This window comes from Vigna unguiculata, chromosome 9, assembly GCF_037176805.1.
Source record: "Vigna unguiculata cultivar grain cowpea cultivar isolate G323 ecotype 2 chromosome 9, ASM3717680v1, whole genome shotgun sequence".
NCBI lineage: Eukaryota > Viridiplantae > Streptophyta > Magnoliopsida > Fabales > Fabaceae > Vigna > Vigna unguiculata.
The window spans coordinates 37442732-37457182 of record NC_140800.1 but is presented as its reverse complement, the minus strand read 5'-3'; the positions used below and the strand labels follow the sequence as shown (position 1 = coordinate 37457182).

General features: G+C 27.4%; 1 protein-coding gene across 1 annotated transcript; it reads right to left on the bottom strand.

The window, feature by feature from the left end:
• Positions 1-6917: 6917 nt before the first annotated feature.
• Positions 6918-8392, bottom strand: LOC114163684 (uncharacterized). The gene is given in 6 exon segments (XM_085666798.1): positions 6918-7053; positions 7287-7411; positions 7505-7624; positions 7708-7825; positions 7989-8096; positions 8172-8392. Coding segments are annotated over 6 exon segments (828 nt in total).
• Between the last annotated feature and the right edge of the window lie 6059 nt (positions 8393-14451).

Below are 14451 nucleotides of genomic sequence, written 5' to 3'. Positions count from 1 at the left end.
AAAAGATCTTCAAATGAAACAAAAATTAATAATAATAGAATAAAGAAATTTTGTATATTACCTAGTAAATGAAATGTTTATATTATTTAACGCTTAAATTGATAGTGTTAAACATTATCATGTGAAAAGAAAATATACAATAAATAAAAATATTAAAAAAGAGTAAAAATATTCAAATGTGAGACATTAAAAATATTTAATTGATATACATCATTTGACATAATTGCATAAAAATTGGGATAAGACGAGAAATATATTGGAGATGTGAATAAATTTCATGACAAACCACACAATAAGACGAAATAAAAAAAAATAGAAAGTGTGTAGTGTGTGTGTATATATATATGTGTGTGTGTGTGTGTGTGTATATATATATATATATATATATATATATATATATATATATATATATATATATATATATATATAAGATTACATAATAGACTATGAGTATTTTAATAATTTAAATGGAGATGAGGATATGGCGGGATGAGTATTATGGTGGGTATATATAGAAACGTGGACAAGGTTAATATGTGTTAGGATCGAGCGTTTACCACTAGGCCAAAAGCTATAACCCTTAATCAGGGTGCAACTCTTTTTACTTAAGAGCGTAATAGCCAAAGCGCCACTTGCTCCCCCTGAACAATTGTCTCCCAAAGAATCTCACACTTGGATTGTGACTCGGTCCACTTGACCTCCATCACAAGACAATTGTGCAACCCGCAACAATATGTACATCCACATTCTCATCCCTATACTAAATTGAAAAAGTCGGGTATTCCTCATACTAATACCCATACTTAATCAATGTGAGAATTCCTTGTTAAAACGAGGATGAATTTGGATAATACTAACGAAGACGAGTTTATTTGTCATCAACTTAAGAATCTTTATCCTCATTTTATTTATTTTACGGTTATATTTACTCAAGTGTCTCTAACATTATGAAATTTTATTAATAATAATTATTAATTGATGATTGTCTCTAACCCATCATATTTAACATTTTCTTAATGTTAATATTTATTTTCTTTTTTTATTGTAGTAGATAAATTTTTTTTTTCATTTTCTTAACTTTGTATTTCTATATATAAAGTAGTAATATTAAATTAGTTATTGGCTTTATCTTAAGGATTCAAATGACTATATATATTATTCAATGAAATAATTTTGTGGTATTTTTTATTTTGTGAACTTTAAGTTTAACTTATCAAGTTTATAAAATCGGCTTGTATGGTGGGGTTTTATACGTACTTATATACTATAAATTCGTATTATCTCTATTTAATGTGAGATCTCTAATATACCTTTTTCATACTAAGATATACATATGGAGCGTTAGATTAGTCATTATGATTCAATAGCGGATGTACAATAAATTCAACAAATAACAAATTTATCCTTAGGATAGATTTTAGATGACTCAGATACCATTTTAAGACGTACACTTTAAGTCTAATTCAATTTTAACAAACTGATGTGTAAGGTGATGTTTGTTTCCACTTATATATTACTTACATACTTTATTTCTAATTTATGTGAGATTTGCATAAAATATTAATCATAACAACTCATTTATTCCAACAAATATTTTTAATATAAATAAAATGAAATTCATTAATATTTTATTTTAAATATTAAATTATTCTACATTAAATTTGTTTTCATTTTTTTGTATTTTGTCTCTTTGACAAAAGTGAAAATATCAACTATGGAATCCCAAATTTTTTATACTCATTCTCGGTGGTTATCACAACTGTCTTTTCAAAATTGAGTTGGACTACAAAATCATTGCCAATTCAGTCACTCACTTTTAAATAAAATTTAATGGTCAATTTTATCATTTGTTTATCACCTAGAACCTTGATTCTTCTAAAACGATCAATAATAATCACTTTTTATATGTATCCCAACATCCATATCAACTGATTAACCATCAACAATGTAAAAGAAATAATAGTATAAAGAAAAAAAAATGAATGTAAATAAGTAAAACTCTCATTTTTCTAAAAAGAATAAGAAAATATGCGTATAAGGTTTAAAAAAATAATATAGAAGTATAATTTACAGATTATAAACAGTCAAAATTTGATAAAAAGAAATAAGTATCTCTTAAAATATAATTAGATTAATAATAAGACGGTATTAGAATAAGGTGTTACATAGCTGATTGAGATTATTAAAAAAACTGGAACATATTATATATATGTTCTAGAAACTGTAATAAAAAATATGTAATAGTCTATTTCGTTCCATTTGAATTAAATTTTCTTTTCTTTTAAGAGATAGTTGCTTAATTTATTCGGTCAATTTGACGAAAATGTTATTAATAAAATGGTGCAAAGCATTAATAACATACTTTCAACATCTAACCTTCTTAATAACATTTGTATCAATCGAAAGCAAAAAGATTAAATTGATTCGAAAAGAAAAAAATAATTTTGTATAAAAAATTATTTTAATAGAAATCATTACAAAAAAAAATTATTAAATAACAATTAATTTTAAAGAAAAAAAAATTAATTAGTCATCAATTAAATTACATATAATTTTATAAACTAAAAATTATTACTATCTAAAATAATTTTTATTATAAATAAAAAAATTAAAATTAATTTATGAATTAGTGTATAAATAGGTCTCAACATTAACTACCAATAACATTTTAGACTTTTTATTATTGATTCTAAATTATTCTTTAATTTTTAATTAGAAACTAATTTACACATTGATGATCCTCGGTTCATGATTCTTGGTTCAGGAACAATCATACCAGCAAATGCACTGATTCAATTGTAGTATCAAGTTTTGTATCCACGTTTTGTACGTGGATTTGATCAATTTTTATCAAAACTTGTGATGCTATTTTGGATTTATAATTAAAACAGTTTGATTCTAAAATATGATGATGATCCAGAACTTCAAAGTTAAAAATGTATAACTCAATAAGAAAGTGTGTTGGGATTATATTTTCACTACTTTTCTATTATGCATGATTATTGTTGTATTGGATTAATAAGGTTCATTCATTGTTCCACTAATGTAATCCTAGACTCATGTTTGCAACATGGGACCTAAAGAAATTTAAACTCAATGTGATTTCTCTACTCTTGATGAATGAATACTTTGTATTAAGTTGAACGAGACTCTATCACCACTTAAAGCATATAGGTGCATGTTTGTCACCCAATAACATTAGATGACTCACTCAGATCTATAAGACTAATTAGCTTTCGCCTAACTCTAGTTATGTATGCAATGGATGATTGACCAATTCATAACACATGAATTGTGAATTGAATCACTTAACAAATAAAACAGTAAAATAGTACTAGTAGATAAGTTCAAAAAGCTACATCCAATCCCAACACCTAGAAGTTCAACAACTCATGTTAATCCTAGGAGTTGTTGTCCAATCCTCATGTCTCCTCTAATCTAAGAGATATTACAAGTGAAGTGAGAGAGAGACTTTGGAGAGAGATTAAGATCTAAATGTAGATTTATGGATGTCAAAACAGGGGGTCTACCTCTTAATTTATAGAAATTGAGAATTTGTTGCAGCTCCAAATAAGGTAGTTAATCTTTTGAGCCTTTCTTCCATGGAGGGTTTCCTTCAAGCTTATACTTTATTCTTGTTGGGTTTCCTCCATAGTTGAGCTCTAGATCTTGGTGCTTCAAGTTTCTTCATAGTGAAGTTTTCCTCGCATGGCTCAAGCACCATCTTTTTTACTAAAAAAAAAAAAATTATTATGTAGAGGTTATTTTAAGGAGGTTATAAAAAAACTCCACAAATTAATAAAATTTAGAATGGTCAGATAGATTGTCTAAAATTGAAGCCTATTCATGTTCAGGCTTCAGTTTTACAATAGGCTTCGGTTTTACAAACAATCGAAGCTTAAACCTCTGCTTAGGGTTAAACATTATGAAGTTTTTCACTTGTGCCAACTCCTTGTTGCATTGTCTCACTGTAGAGAAGTTGTGTTCTACCCTATTTTGACTTGCGTTCTTCTCTTCCTCCGCCACTCTTTACTATTGTTGCTCCATTTCCACAATTGTAGCTCCACTCGTACACTCTCTCTTCGCTATAGCGCCATTTGCAAAGTCAACGTTTATGTTCTTCAATTTCTATCGCTGTTAACTCCTTCCTACCAACACTCTTGTTCTTCCATTTCCCTTACTACGAAGACGTCCCCATTTTCGTTGTCATTGTACTCTTCCTTCTCCATCCCCTCTATATTTCCACCATCGTAAGGTTCATTCTGTTAATGTCTTCTTAAAGAACACATTTTTTCGCGCAATTCGTGTTCAGGATACTACATTCTGGTGGCATTGTGTAGGTCGTGTTTCCTTGCTTCCAAAACACGCTCCAGTGTTGTGGTTCCTTGTGTTTCCTTGCCTTAATGTTTATATTTCTTTAAATATGTAATATTTTTGTATATTTGATATGTTGAATTGTTTATGAATTTAGGATTGGTTAATTATATGTTTAAATTTTGTTTCTTTGAGATTGTTGTTGCATTGAGTTAGCCTTAGTTTCCCGTTTGATATTCAATACGAATATTATTTACTGTCTCCAAATTTTTTGATGAAATTGTAATTTTTAAAAATTAATATAAGAGGAGACAATACTAATAATTTATATGTATTAAATCTTCAGTTGTTCAATTGAACAATTTAAGAAGATTAATCATTTTTTCATAGTTTATTAGTGCATTATATTTTAATATATAGGTCTTAAAATTCATGAATATTTTTGCATTGATCTTCGTGTGCATATTTGATTGTGGTCGATTATTACTTTCATTTTGTGTAAATTGTTTCATTATTTTGTATATTACAACGTTTTCAAATGTTATTATTTAAGCGCGTGACGGTTTTTGAAAACGTCGTAATTTCTGCCGTCATAAAATATAATATGACGTTTTCAAGCACCACTTTATATATTTTATAAAGTGGTGTTTTGAATAGCTAAATAAGTATGGTTAAGAATGATGTTATTTACTTTCTGGAAAGAAAATCCAATGAAAATAATGACACTTAAAAATAACATAATTTACATTATATTTTGACATGTATAAATGTCATTATTATAAATTATAAATATTTTTTAATAAAATATTTTATTATTTATTATTATCCACTATATTTATAATTCCATAATTGAATAATATTTTATTATTATTATTATCTACCTATATTTATAATTTCATTATTTAATAATATTTTATTATTATTATCCATCTATATTTATAATTTTATAATTAAGTATTTGTTCTTTAATAATGACAAACTAAATTATAAAAAAAATTATAAAACTCTAAAAAAATTCTAGTATACAAATAAAAATGAACAAAAGAAGAAATTTTGTGGAACAATTTTAAAGTGTCGAACAATTGAAAAATCTAAACATAAAATAAGTAATATTAAAAGTTATTATAAAATCGTAATACAATTTTACATTTAATCCTAATCCTAATTTGGTTTTGTTTCCACTGCTTGATCATACTACATCATTTGGTGTAAGCATGTTTCAGACAAGAAAAAAAACAAAAAAAAATATTAAAAAAAAGTTTACATTAAACTTCAGTTATTACTAAAATTGAAGTTTATTACCCTCTTTATGTTATGATTCTGGTAATAATCGAAACATAAAAGAAGTGAGGTCTAATCCATTTCTAAATTTAGAAGAAAAAAAATTAAACTTAAGAAAATTAAGCTATGGTTATTTAAAGAACCAAAATCTATTATTCTCTTAATTTAAATTATTTTTTAAAATCAGAAAGGCTGCTTAACAAAACCGAAGTCATTTCCATTATTTCTTAATTGTTTTATGTTGTGATTTCTTCCAAAACTTAAAGCTAATATGGAAATTTTTGTTTCAGTTCCATACCGAAGTCAAAAGTTTTCCTTTTTTTTGTTTGCCATGGTGATTCTTAGTTTCGTGGTAATAGATATCAATTCATGTGTAGAAATTTTGTATAACATTTTTCCGTTCTTATTTTAATATAAATTATTTTCAATTTCTGAAAATTTTATTTTCACTTTGTTTATATTTTTTTTCGTAAAAATTCTTCCGAATAAACTTATTCAAAAATGACACTAAAGCCTAAACTTATTGTTTGTGAGCATCCAGTTACACGTTTTCCAAAGTAAGTTTTTATTGAGAAAACTTGTCCAACAAAATATATATAATATAAATAGTTCTCTAAAAATTATAGATTCATTCATCACAGTAAAAACATAAATTAGATAAAAGTAATAGTATTTGACATATTTGCTAAACTTTCAGACCAAATTGTCGCAAAATTCAATGTTTCTAAAGCTAAAGATCAATAACTTCAAATCTGAAAAGAAAAACCTAAGGAGGGTAACGAATAACAATAATCTGCCATCAAATTCTAAATTACATCTACACCTTGTACAGAAGTTGATCACCAATGTTACAAATTTCAAATTTCAAAGTAATGAAAAATAAAATCTCATGTCTTTGTTAAGAATTCTGGACATTAATATTCATTTCAAATGCGATTCCGGATTTGACTTCAGTTCATTGTTGGGGCCCTGCAGGTTTCGAATTCTCTGCGTGAACAACAACATCATTCCTATCAGATACACATATTTGGAAGTTTTTTAAGGTCAAAACGTAAATTTGACTTGTAATATGATAATCTCAATAAAAGAAAAAGTTTCTATGATGAATAATGATGCTATGATAACTAATCAGAGATAGGTTTTTCATAAACAGTTACAGGAGAAATTTTTTCTATAAAATAAAATTAATTAATATATTTGTAAAAACTATTGTATAGCTGTTAAAAATATACATTTTTTAACTTCTATATAAATTAATTTTATTTTAAGTAAGAGTTATTTAATTTATAATACTTGAGAAGAAAATTATCAAAACAAATCTATTAGTACTCCAACAAGTTGAATGGTTTATATTTGAAGTAATTACCAGACATTGATGCGTTGAATAACCGGAGAAGGGGGTCAATGGGAACGCCAGCTCTCTCAAATGCAGGATCATACATAGCATTCACAAAGGGACTGAAATTTAAGATAATGAAAGTGTTTAATTTTTTTTTTTATACTCGATAATAAAAGTGAAGGAAAATTATGGATGGACACTATAATTCTTCTAGAAATCTAGAGAGAAAAATGAAGATATCATAAGTAACAAGACGAAGAGAATGAAATATGTTGATATATGGTGTATGTAGGTATTTATGTATCGGTACTGAAAAAGTGAAAAGAAAAAAATGGAAAATGCAGCGAAGAACCTTGCAGTTTCAGCAGCAGAGGAAGTGTTTGTTGGGTTCTGATCTTCTACCACTACACGAGCAGCAGTTTGGTTTCCTTGGGATAAAGATGATCTCCCAACATTTTCTCTTGTGGATGAACCCCTCTGCAACAAGCCAAAGTTAACCAAAAAACTCATTATGGTTCCATTACAACACAAAAACATCTTCATGCATGCATGGCCAATAAAAATGGTTACCTTTCGACGTTTATAAGGTGAAGATGCCTCGCCTGGTTCAAAATGTTTCCTGGGACGACCACGACGTGGGGGTTCTCGCTGTCCCTGCTGCTCATGTTCAATTTACCACATTTAGTTTAACTCTATATATATACGTTCAAATATATCCTACAAATATCACATTATTAAAAAGACAAAAAAAGTATTAAGAAATTAATTCTCACCCTTGGATATTGTAAATTTAGACTTGGACTTTGCTGCAGACTAGTGTAAGGACCATAAGAAACCAGCGATCTGTCACTTTGATTCAGCATGTTTAGACTTGGTACTGAAGTTTGCGTCCTGCACGTTTAACAATATAATGAGAACTTCAAATATGTAAGGATTTTGCATGTTCTTTTGTTGCTTCAAATATATTAAAGCAGATCAAAAGAATTATGAACATGTTCTATATTTATTTGAATTTTTACCCACTACATAAATTGTTTAAAAATCTCGTATATACCTAAAAGATGAAGGTATAGAAAGTCCATTGTCAGCACGCTGTGAAGTGATTGTGTTCACAGAAAAAGGGGGTAGATGCTGCAGTTGCGTCCCCTGTGCTCTTTCAGGTCTAGTAATGGTGAAAAATGTTAACATTATAGACGATTACAAAAATATGAAGCATGTTTGAATAAAAATATGATACCTTAAAAGACTTGAAATATGAGACATTGGGGTGTTAAAATTTTGTGAGCTTGGTCCTTCAGTGGGCCTAGTACCAGAAAACCCCATAGTGGCAGAGTTCAGTGCTGAAGGAGATGCGAAGCTTGAGGACAAAGATGTAGGTCCATTCAATGAGGAGCTGTTATGCTGCATAAAACCAGTGTTCTGCAACAATGGATTGTACTGGTTTCCTTGATCTTGCATCCAAAGGGACCTTTCAAAATTAAAAATGAATGAATTATTAAGAAATTACTGTACAACTCAAATAATAATGTTTAATAGTTTTAGGTTCATAGAGTGTTTCTTCTTTTCATTTCCTTTCAGATAGTCTGTAGCCAATTAAATTATTCTAGAGCTGGCCAATACATTATAAAATCTTTAATATGAATATTGAATAAATTAACAAGTCAAATCAATCATTAAAAATAGTCAAAGTTAGACTTTAAAAAATTATGCCATCATAAGTAAAATTTGACTCTAGAATTTTTTAAATAAATAAAATTTGTTTGAACTGTTTTTTATTTAGTCTTAAAATATATTTCCACTATTGGTTTGTAACAAAAAAGAGACCGTCTAAAATAATTCCACTCCTAAGAAACAATGCAAAAGGAATTTTAAGATATATATACAACAACCCAACCAAGTTATTGATCCCAGGTTATAAACGGGGAATTATAATTTTACAAACCAATACAATAGAAGTTATTTTAAATATATTTTATAAATGCTATGCAATATTATATGTAAACCATATATATTACAAATAGACAAACAACTCAAGCAAAAGTCAAGACAAACTTACAACATATATAAAAGTTTGTGAAGTATTTATTTTAAGAGAATAAAAATAAAACAATTAAAGAGTTAGATAACATGTATTGATTGAGTGAATGATAACAAGGTATAGAACAAAAAACAGAACATTTTTTTCATTCAAAAATTTAAGCTAGAATGACTTTTCAAATCTTTTAAAAAATATGGTAAAACAAATAAATGATACAAAATGACATAGATTAATCATTCTTATACAAATAAAATACATAATAGTTTAAGATTTATTCAAATAGCACAGCTATGAGTACAAGTAATTTACCTTTGGGAATTCCAGGCATTATGAGAATTAATAGCATGATTGTTCTGAGCAAACACAGAAGATATTTGGTTAGTCATGAAATGACTATTTGTTAACTCATTCCCTGCTCCCAGTGTCTCCATCTGCTCATGAGTTATGACAGACAACATTAATAATATCAACTTGGTATATAAAAGATGGTCGATGAAGAGCATGTACAGTATTGGAACAAGTTTTTAAATGAGCTTAAACTCACTGAATTTTGCTGAAAAAAGCCTGGATAAGGGGATGACTGCTGATTGATTTCACTGAAATTTTGGTTTGTTAAGATATTTTTTCCCAACATCTCATTATTTGTGTTTTGTTGACAAAGATCATGCATCCTACAACACAGCAATGTAGACCAAAGATACAATATAAGTTATAACGAAGGAGAACATATAATGATTGCACAATCCCTAATATAGGTATCCACGAAACCTACAGAGGTAAATTGTTGTTCTGAGTGAGAGAGAATTGATTGTTGTAATTCATTGGAATCATATCTTGGTTTTGAACAGATGAACCTGCTCCTTCGTTCACCAATCCCACCTAATCAAATCGAATGTCAGCAATTTTACAAAATATATATATATATATATATATATATATATATATATATATATATATATTATTAGTGAATTAATCATGAAATTACCATGGATGGTATATAATAGGTTGATTGGATTTCATCCGGTAATGGAGCTAAAGAAGAGTTTGGTGGTAACTGATAACTATCATCCACAGGAAGTTGCGGAAGGTTTCCAGAGTTTGTTTCCTCAGAGAAGTTGAAAGTATGATCAATATTCTGTGCCTGATTCTGTGTTGTCTGATTTGATGTTGTCACTATAGTTCCGGAGGAGTCCTGAAACACAATATAGAATTAATCGTGGAACTTGGGTGAAGCGGGAGCTTTGGCTCCCAATATTTTTTAATTTTTTTTAGATTATATATATATGACAAGAGTGAGAGGGTATTAAGTTTAAAATTATTTTTATAAAAAGAATGGTAACTTAATTACTGTATTTCATTATTTAGGATAATATTCAACGATTAATATTATTTTTTTCTCACTAATTTGATAAATTACAAACTTAATGAAGTTTGTATTTAAAGACCTTAACCAATATTTAAAATGAGTTTATAGTACACTGCATTATGAACAATAATTTGACATATAGTTCTACCTTTATTTTAGCTAGGTACATCCACAAAGTTAATAATGTATAGGAGTAAATAGAAGAAGTAAATGGTAACAATGTACAAATTTGAGTATTATATTTGTAAATTTCTAGTTTATTTTTACCTTAATGAGAGTAAATTAACCATCTCTGAGTCAGGTTGACATCACTAAACTTTAAAAAGTTATGTAACAATAATAGATACAGATGGAGAAGAGTAGAAGTACTTTTAATATTGTATTTTAAAAAGTAGTTTGATATTTTAAAAAAACAAATATGACTATTTTACATGAACGAATAAATATATTCAGTTGGATGTGAATAGTAAAAATCACTTATATATAAAAAATGTAAATATTCAAAATTTGTTATTAACACTAAAAATATCATATACTTAATAAATATTAACATTGACTATAAAATATAATAATAAATATGCATTATTATTACATCTATTGAAAAATTACTTTTACATTACTATGTTTAATTAACATGTTAAAAAATGGAATAAAAGAGAGGAAAGTGATAGTTTTTACCGTGGGTAAATTGAGTTGCTGGGGAGGATAGGTGAAGTTGTTGAACAATGAAGGACTGGTATTGGTCAGAATATCCACCTGTGCCCAATCAAGTTCCATATCTAGATCCTCCATGTCAATCTCTATGTTTATAAAAAAAAAAAAAAATTAGAAAGGAAAAATAGACAAATAAATACATTAATAAAAATATTTACTCTTCCAATTTGTTTCCCTAAACAAGGATGCTCAGTATCACAGGATTATAATGATTTCATTACCCTTGAACTAATAAAGAATTTATTTATTACATGTCATTTTGATTAATCATGAATAACCATCTAATTTAATCCCATCCTAAATATGTTGTAGTATTTTTGAAAAGAAATAAATGTCAGAGTAATTTCTTTAACAATCAACTTGAAATCAACCAAGGTGATGTGTTATTTTTTTTCAATAATAATAATAAAAGAAACATATTTAATCATACAAAGATGACTCTTTTATTATACAAAGACACAGTGCAAAAAATAACTATCTTATATTTATGTACCTTTATGTGCATATGTCATAAATACTGTACTATGAAAAAAAAAAATACCCATATACAAGTGAATTAAAGTGTTCTTTTAAATCATATTCAAAAAATAATTCAACTTTTTCCATCTGTTTTAATATCATCACAAACAAAATTTGTACACAGAATTTTCCAGTATCTATATATTTTTTTTAAAATTAAATATGATATATTTCTAATTCATTATACTCATAACTTCTCGATTTAATACATTGTACTAAGATGTAAATCCTAGTCCATATAAAACCAATTATATTCATACCTTGAATGCATTGTACTTAAGTAATTACACATTCCCTAATTTAAAACAAGACATTCCTAACCCCTAATGAATCACTAGCAACATTTTAATGTTATTACTTTCTTTGTTGATAAAAAAATACAGCTGAACAAGAAAAAATCTAGTTGAGAGGTTCATCTATTTTGAAAACAAACAAAAATTGATTATTGTTGGTAATTAAAATCCAATTCAAACCAATGATGTTCATAACTTTTGCATTGGTGGGTATGTTGAGTGTAGTTTGAAATTTTTCTTTTTACTTTAGACAGTTGTGTATAGCTAATTTCAGCCAAAATTTATTTTATCCTCAAATCTCAATTTAACTAAAAGTTATATAAAAAAAAAATTAGTTTCTACCTTAGATTATGAAATTAGAGTAAGACTGAGTTTGTCTCCATTTGAAAATCTTTTGTTAAACAAGAAAAATTATTAATATTAACAACAAGATAACCCACAATGCACATTGATTTTACTTAAATATCTCAATTTGATTTGAAGTGACAATAAACAGTTTTCACAATGAACTGAACGATCTAAACTCAATTTTATATATTTGCTTTTAGGATACATAAGAACATCTAAAGGTAAATAAGGGTTCGTTTAAAAATCTATTTTATCTAAATCAATTTTGCATAAGTATATGGATGCACACAATTTACAACAAACTTACTTTGGAGGGAAAAAAATCATAACATAATCACTTTGTTTCAAAATCAATTTTAACCAAAATGTCTGTTGTTTTGATTGATTTTAAGAAAACAACATATTTTAAATACACCGTCATTCTAAACATATACTATCCTCAAAATCAGTTTTACAAATTCGAAAAGCACATTCCACACAAAATATACCAATAAAGAGACAAATAGATCTAATTCATGGGATTTTTTCAAACAACATTGCTTTTGCTTTTCCTAATAAAAGTATCATGAAATTGGCTGCGTGTCTATAACAAAGGAAAAAAGTTACCTCGGTTAAGAATTTTCCCTTTGAAACAGATGTGCAGATCTTGACCCTACAAACAAGAATACTAGAAAATGAGTCCAGAAATATTTCTATGGCACAATAACATAAATTTTATGCATACATGCTGACAAAAGCAAATAATTGACTTTTTTTTTTTCGTGGAATCATTCTATAGAAAAGATTTAGTATTCTCGTCCAACAAAATCAATAAAATCCGAAGAAAAAGACATTCTTACTTTTGTCAACAAAAGTTGGTGAAGAACTAGTGATGTGTGTGCTTCCTCCACTTAAAAGGTATTGCGAAAGAATTTAGATGTGAAAGTGAGAAGTGTGTGAAGAAAGAAAAAATTATAAATCTAGCAAAAGATTTATAAATCTTAACAAAGAGAGAAAATTTAATCTTATGGTTATGGGAGATTATGCCGCAAAGCTTACAAAGTAGAGTGTGGTCTCTAAGTCTATAAAACTTCTTATTTATAAACAAATTTCGCAAAGGGGCCACAAAGATCAAAAGGCTTAACCCAATCACGTTTTATTTGTCTGACACATTTTGAATAGAAAATTAGAAAAAACGTTTTGAAATAAAAGAAGTGAAGTTAGCATAATAAAAATATGTAATCCTGTAACTTGTAAAATTATCCTTGAAATAAAATTATTGTTCTCTTACAGGAAGCTTAAGATGTATCCTTAGTTGTTTAATGAATTTAACTTATTTTAATTTCCACATTTCTATAAAGATTGCACCAGAGTTTGATGTTATCTGGCTTTAAATTAGGGATGTAAAAAAAATTCGTACCTACGGGTATTTGTGGATAAAATCCACAACGGATAAAAAATGGATATTAAAAATGGATACTCGCTATCCGCGGATACTAGTATTTTTTATACCCGCATGTTAATAGAACAAATATGGGTATCATAGTATCCACACTCGTGGATACTCGTACTCGCTAAACTTTAATTCACAGAAATATCCTTATATATATATATATATATATATATATATATATATATATATATATATATATATATATATATATATAAAAGTAAAAATATTGTGACCTATTTTTTTCTAAGTTGCACATTTTCAAGTATTGGTTCGTTGTCTTCTTTCAGGTACACCGCTTAACATTCTTCTCTTTCCTTTCTTTGAAATTGGACATATACATCAAACCCTATATCCTATATAGATAGTGACGTTTATGGTATGCTAGTTGTCAAATGATGGAATAAAAATAAGAATACTTGGCACGTGGCAATTGAGGTTTATTATTTGTTTATTTTTCAGGAATCAATCAGAGAAAGTGAACTTTTTGATCAAAGCACTACGTCATTTTATATTTATTTTTATAATTATTTGGACTTGTATAGACTTGAGTTTATTTGAACTTTATTTAAAATTTATGACAATGATGCATTTTATTTTATTTTATTTGAATTTAATATTAAATTTTTATTTTTTAAATAATTTTGTAAATACCCGCAGGTATCCGTAGATACCCGTGGATATGAAAAAAATAGGCAGGTAATCGCAATAATGGATACCTGACAGATATAGGTACATGCACGAGACGAATATTTATTTAACGGATAGGGTATAGGGAAGTTACTACCCGTCCTATTGACATCGCTACTT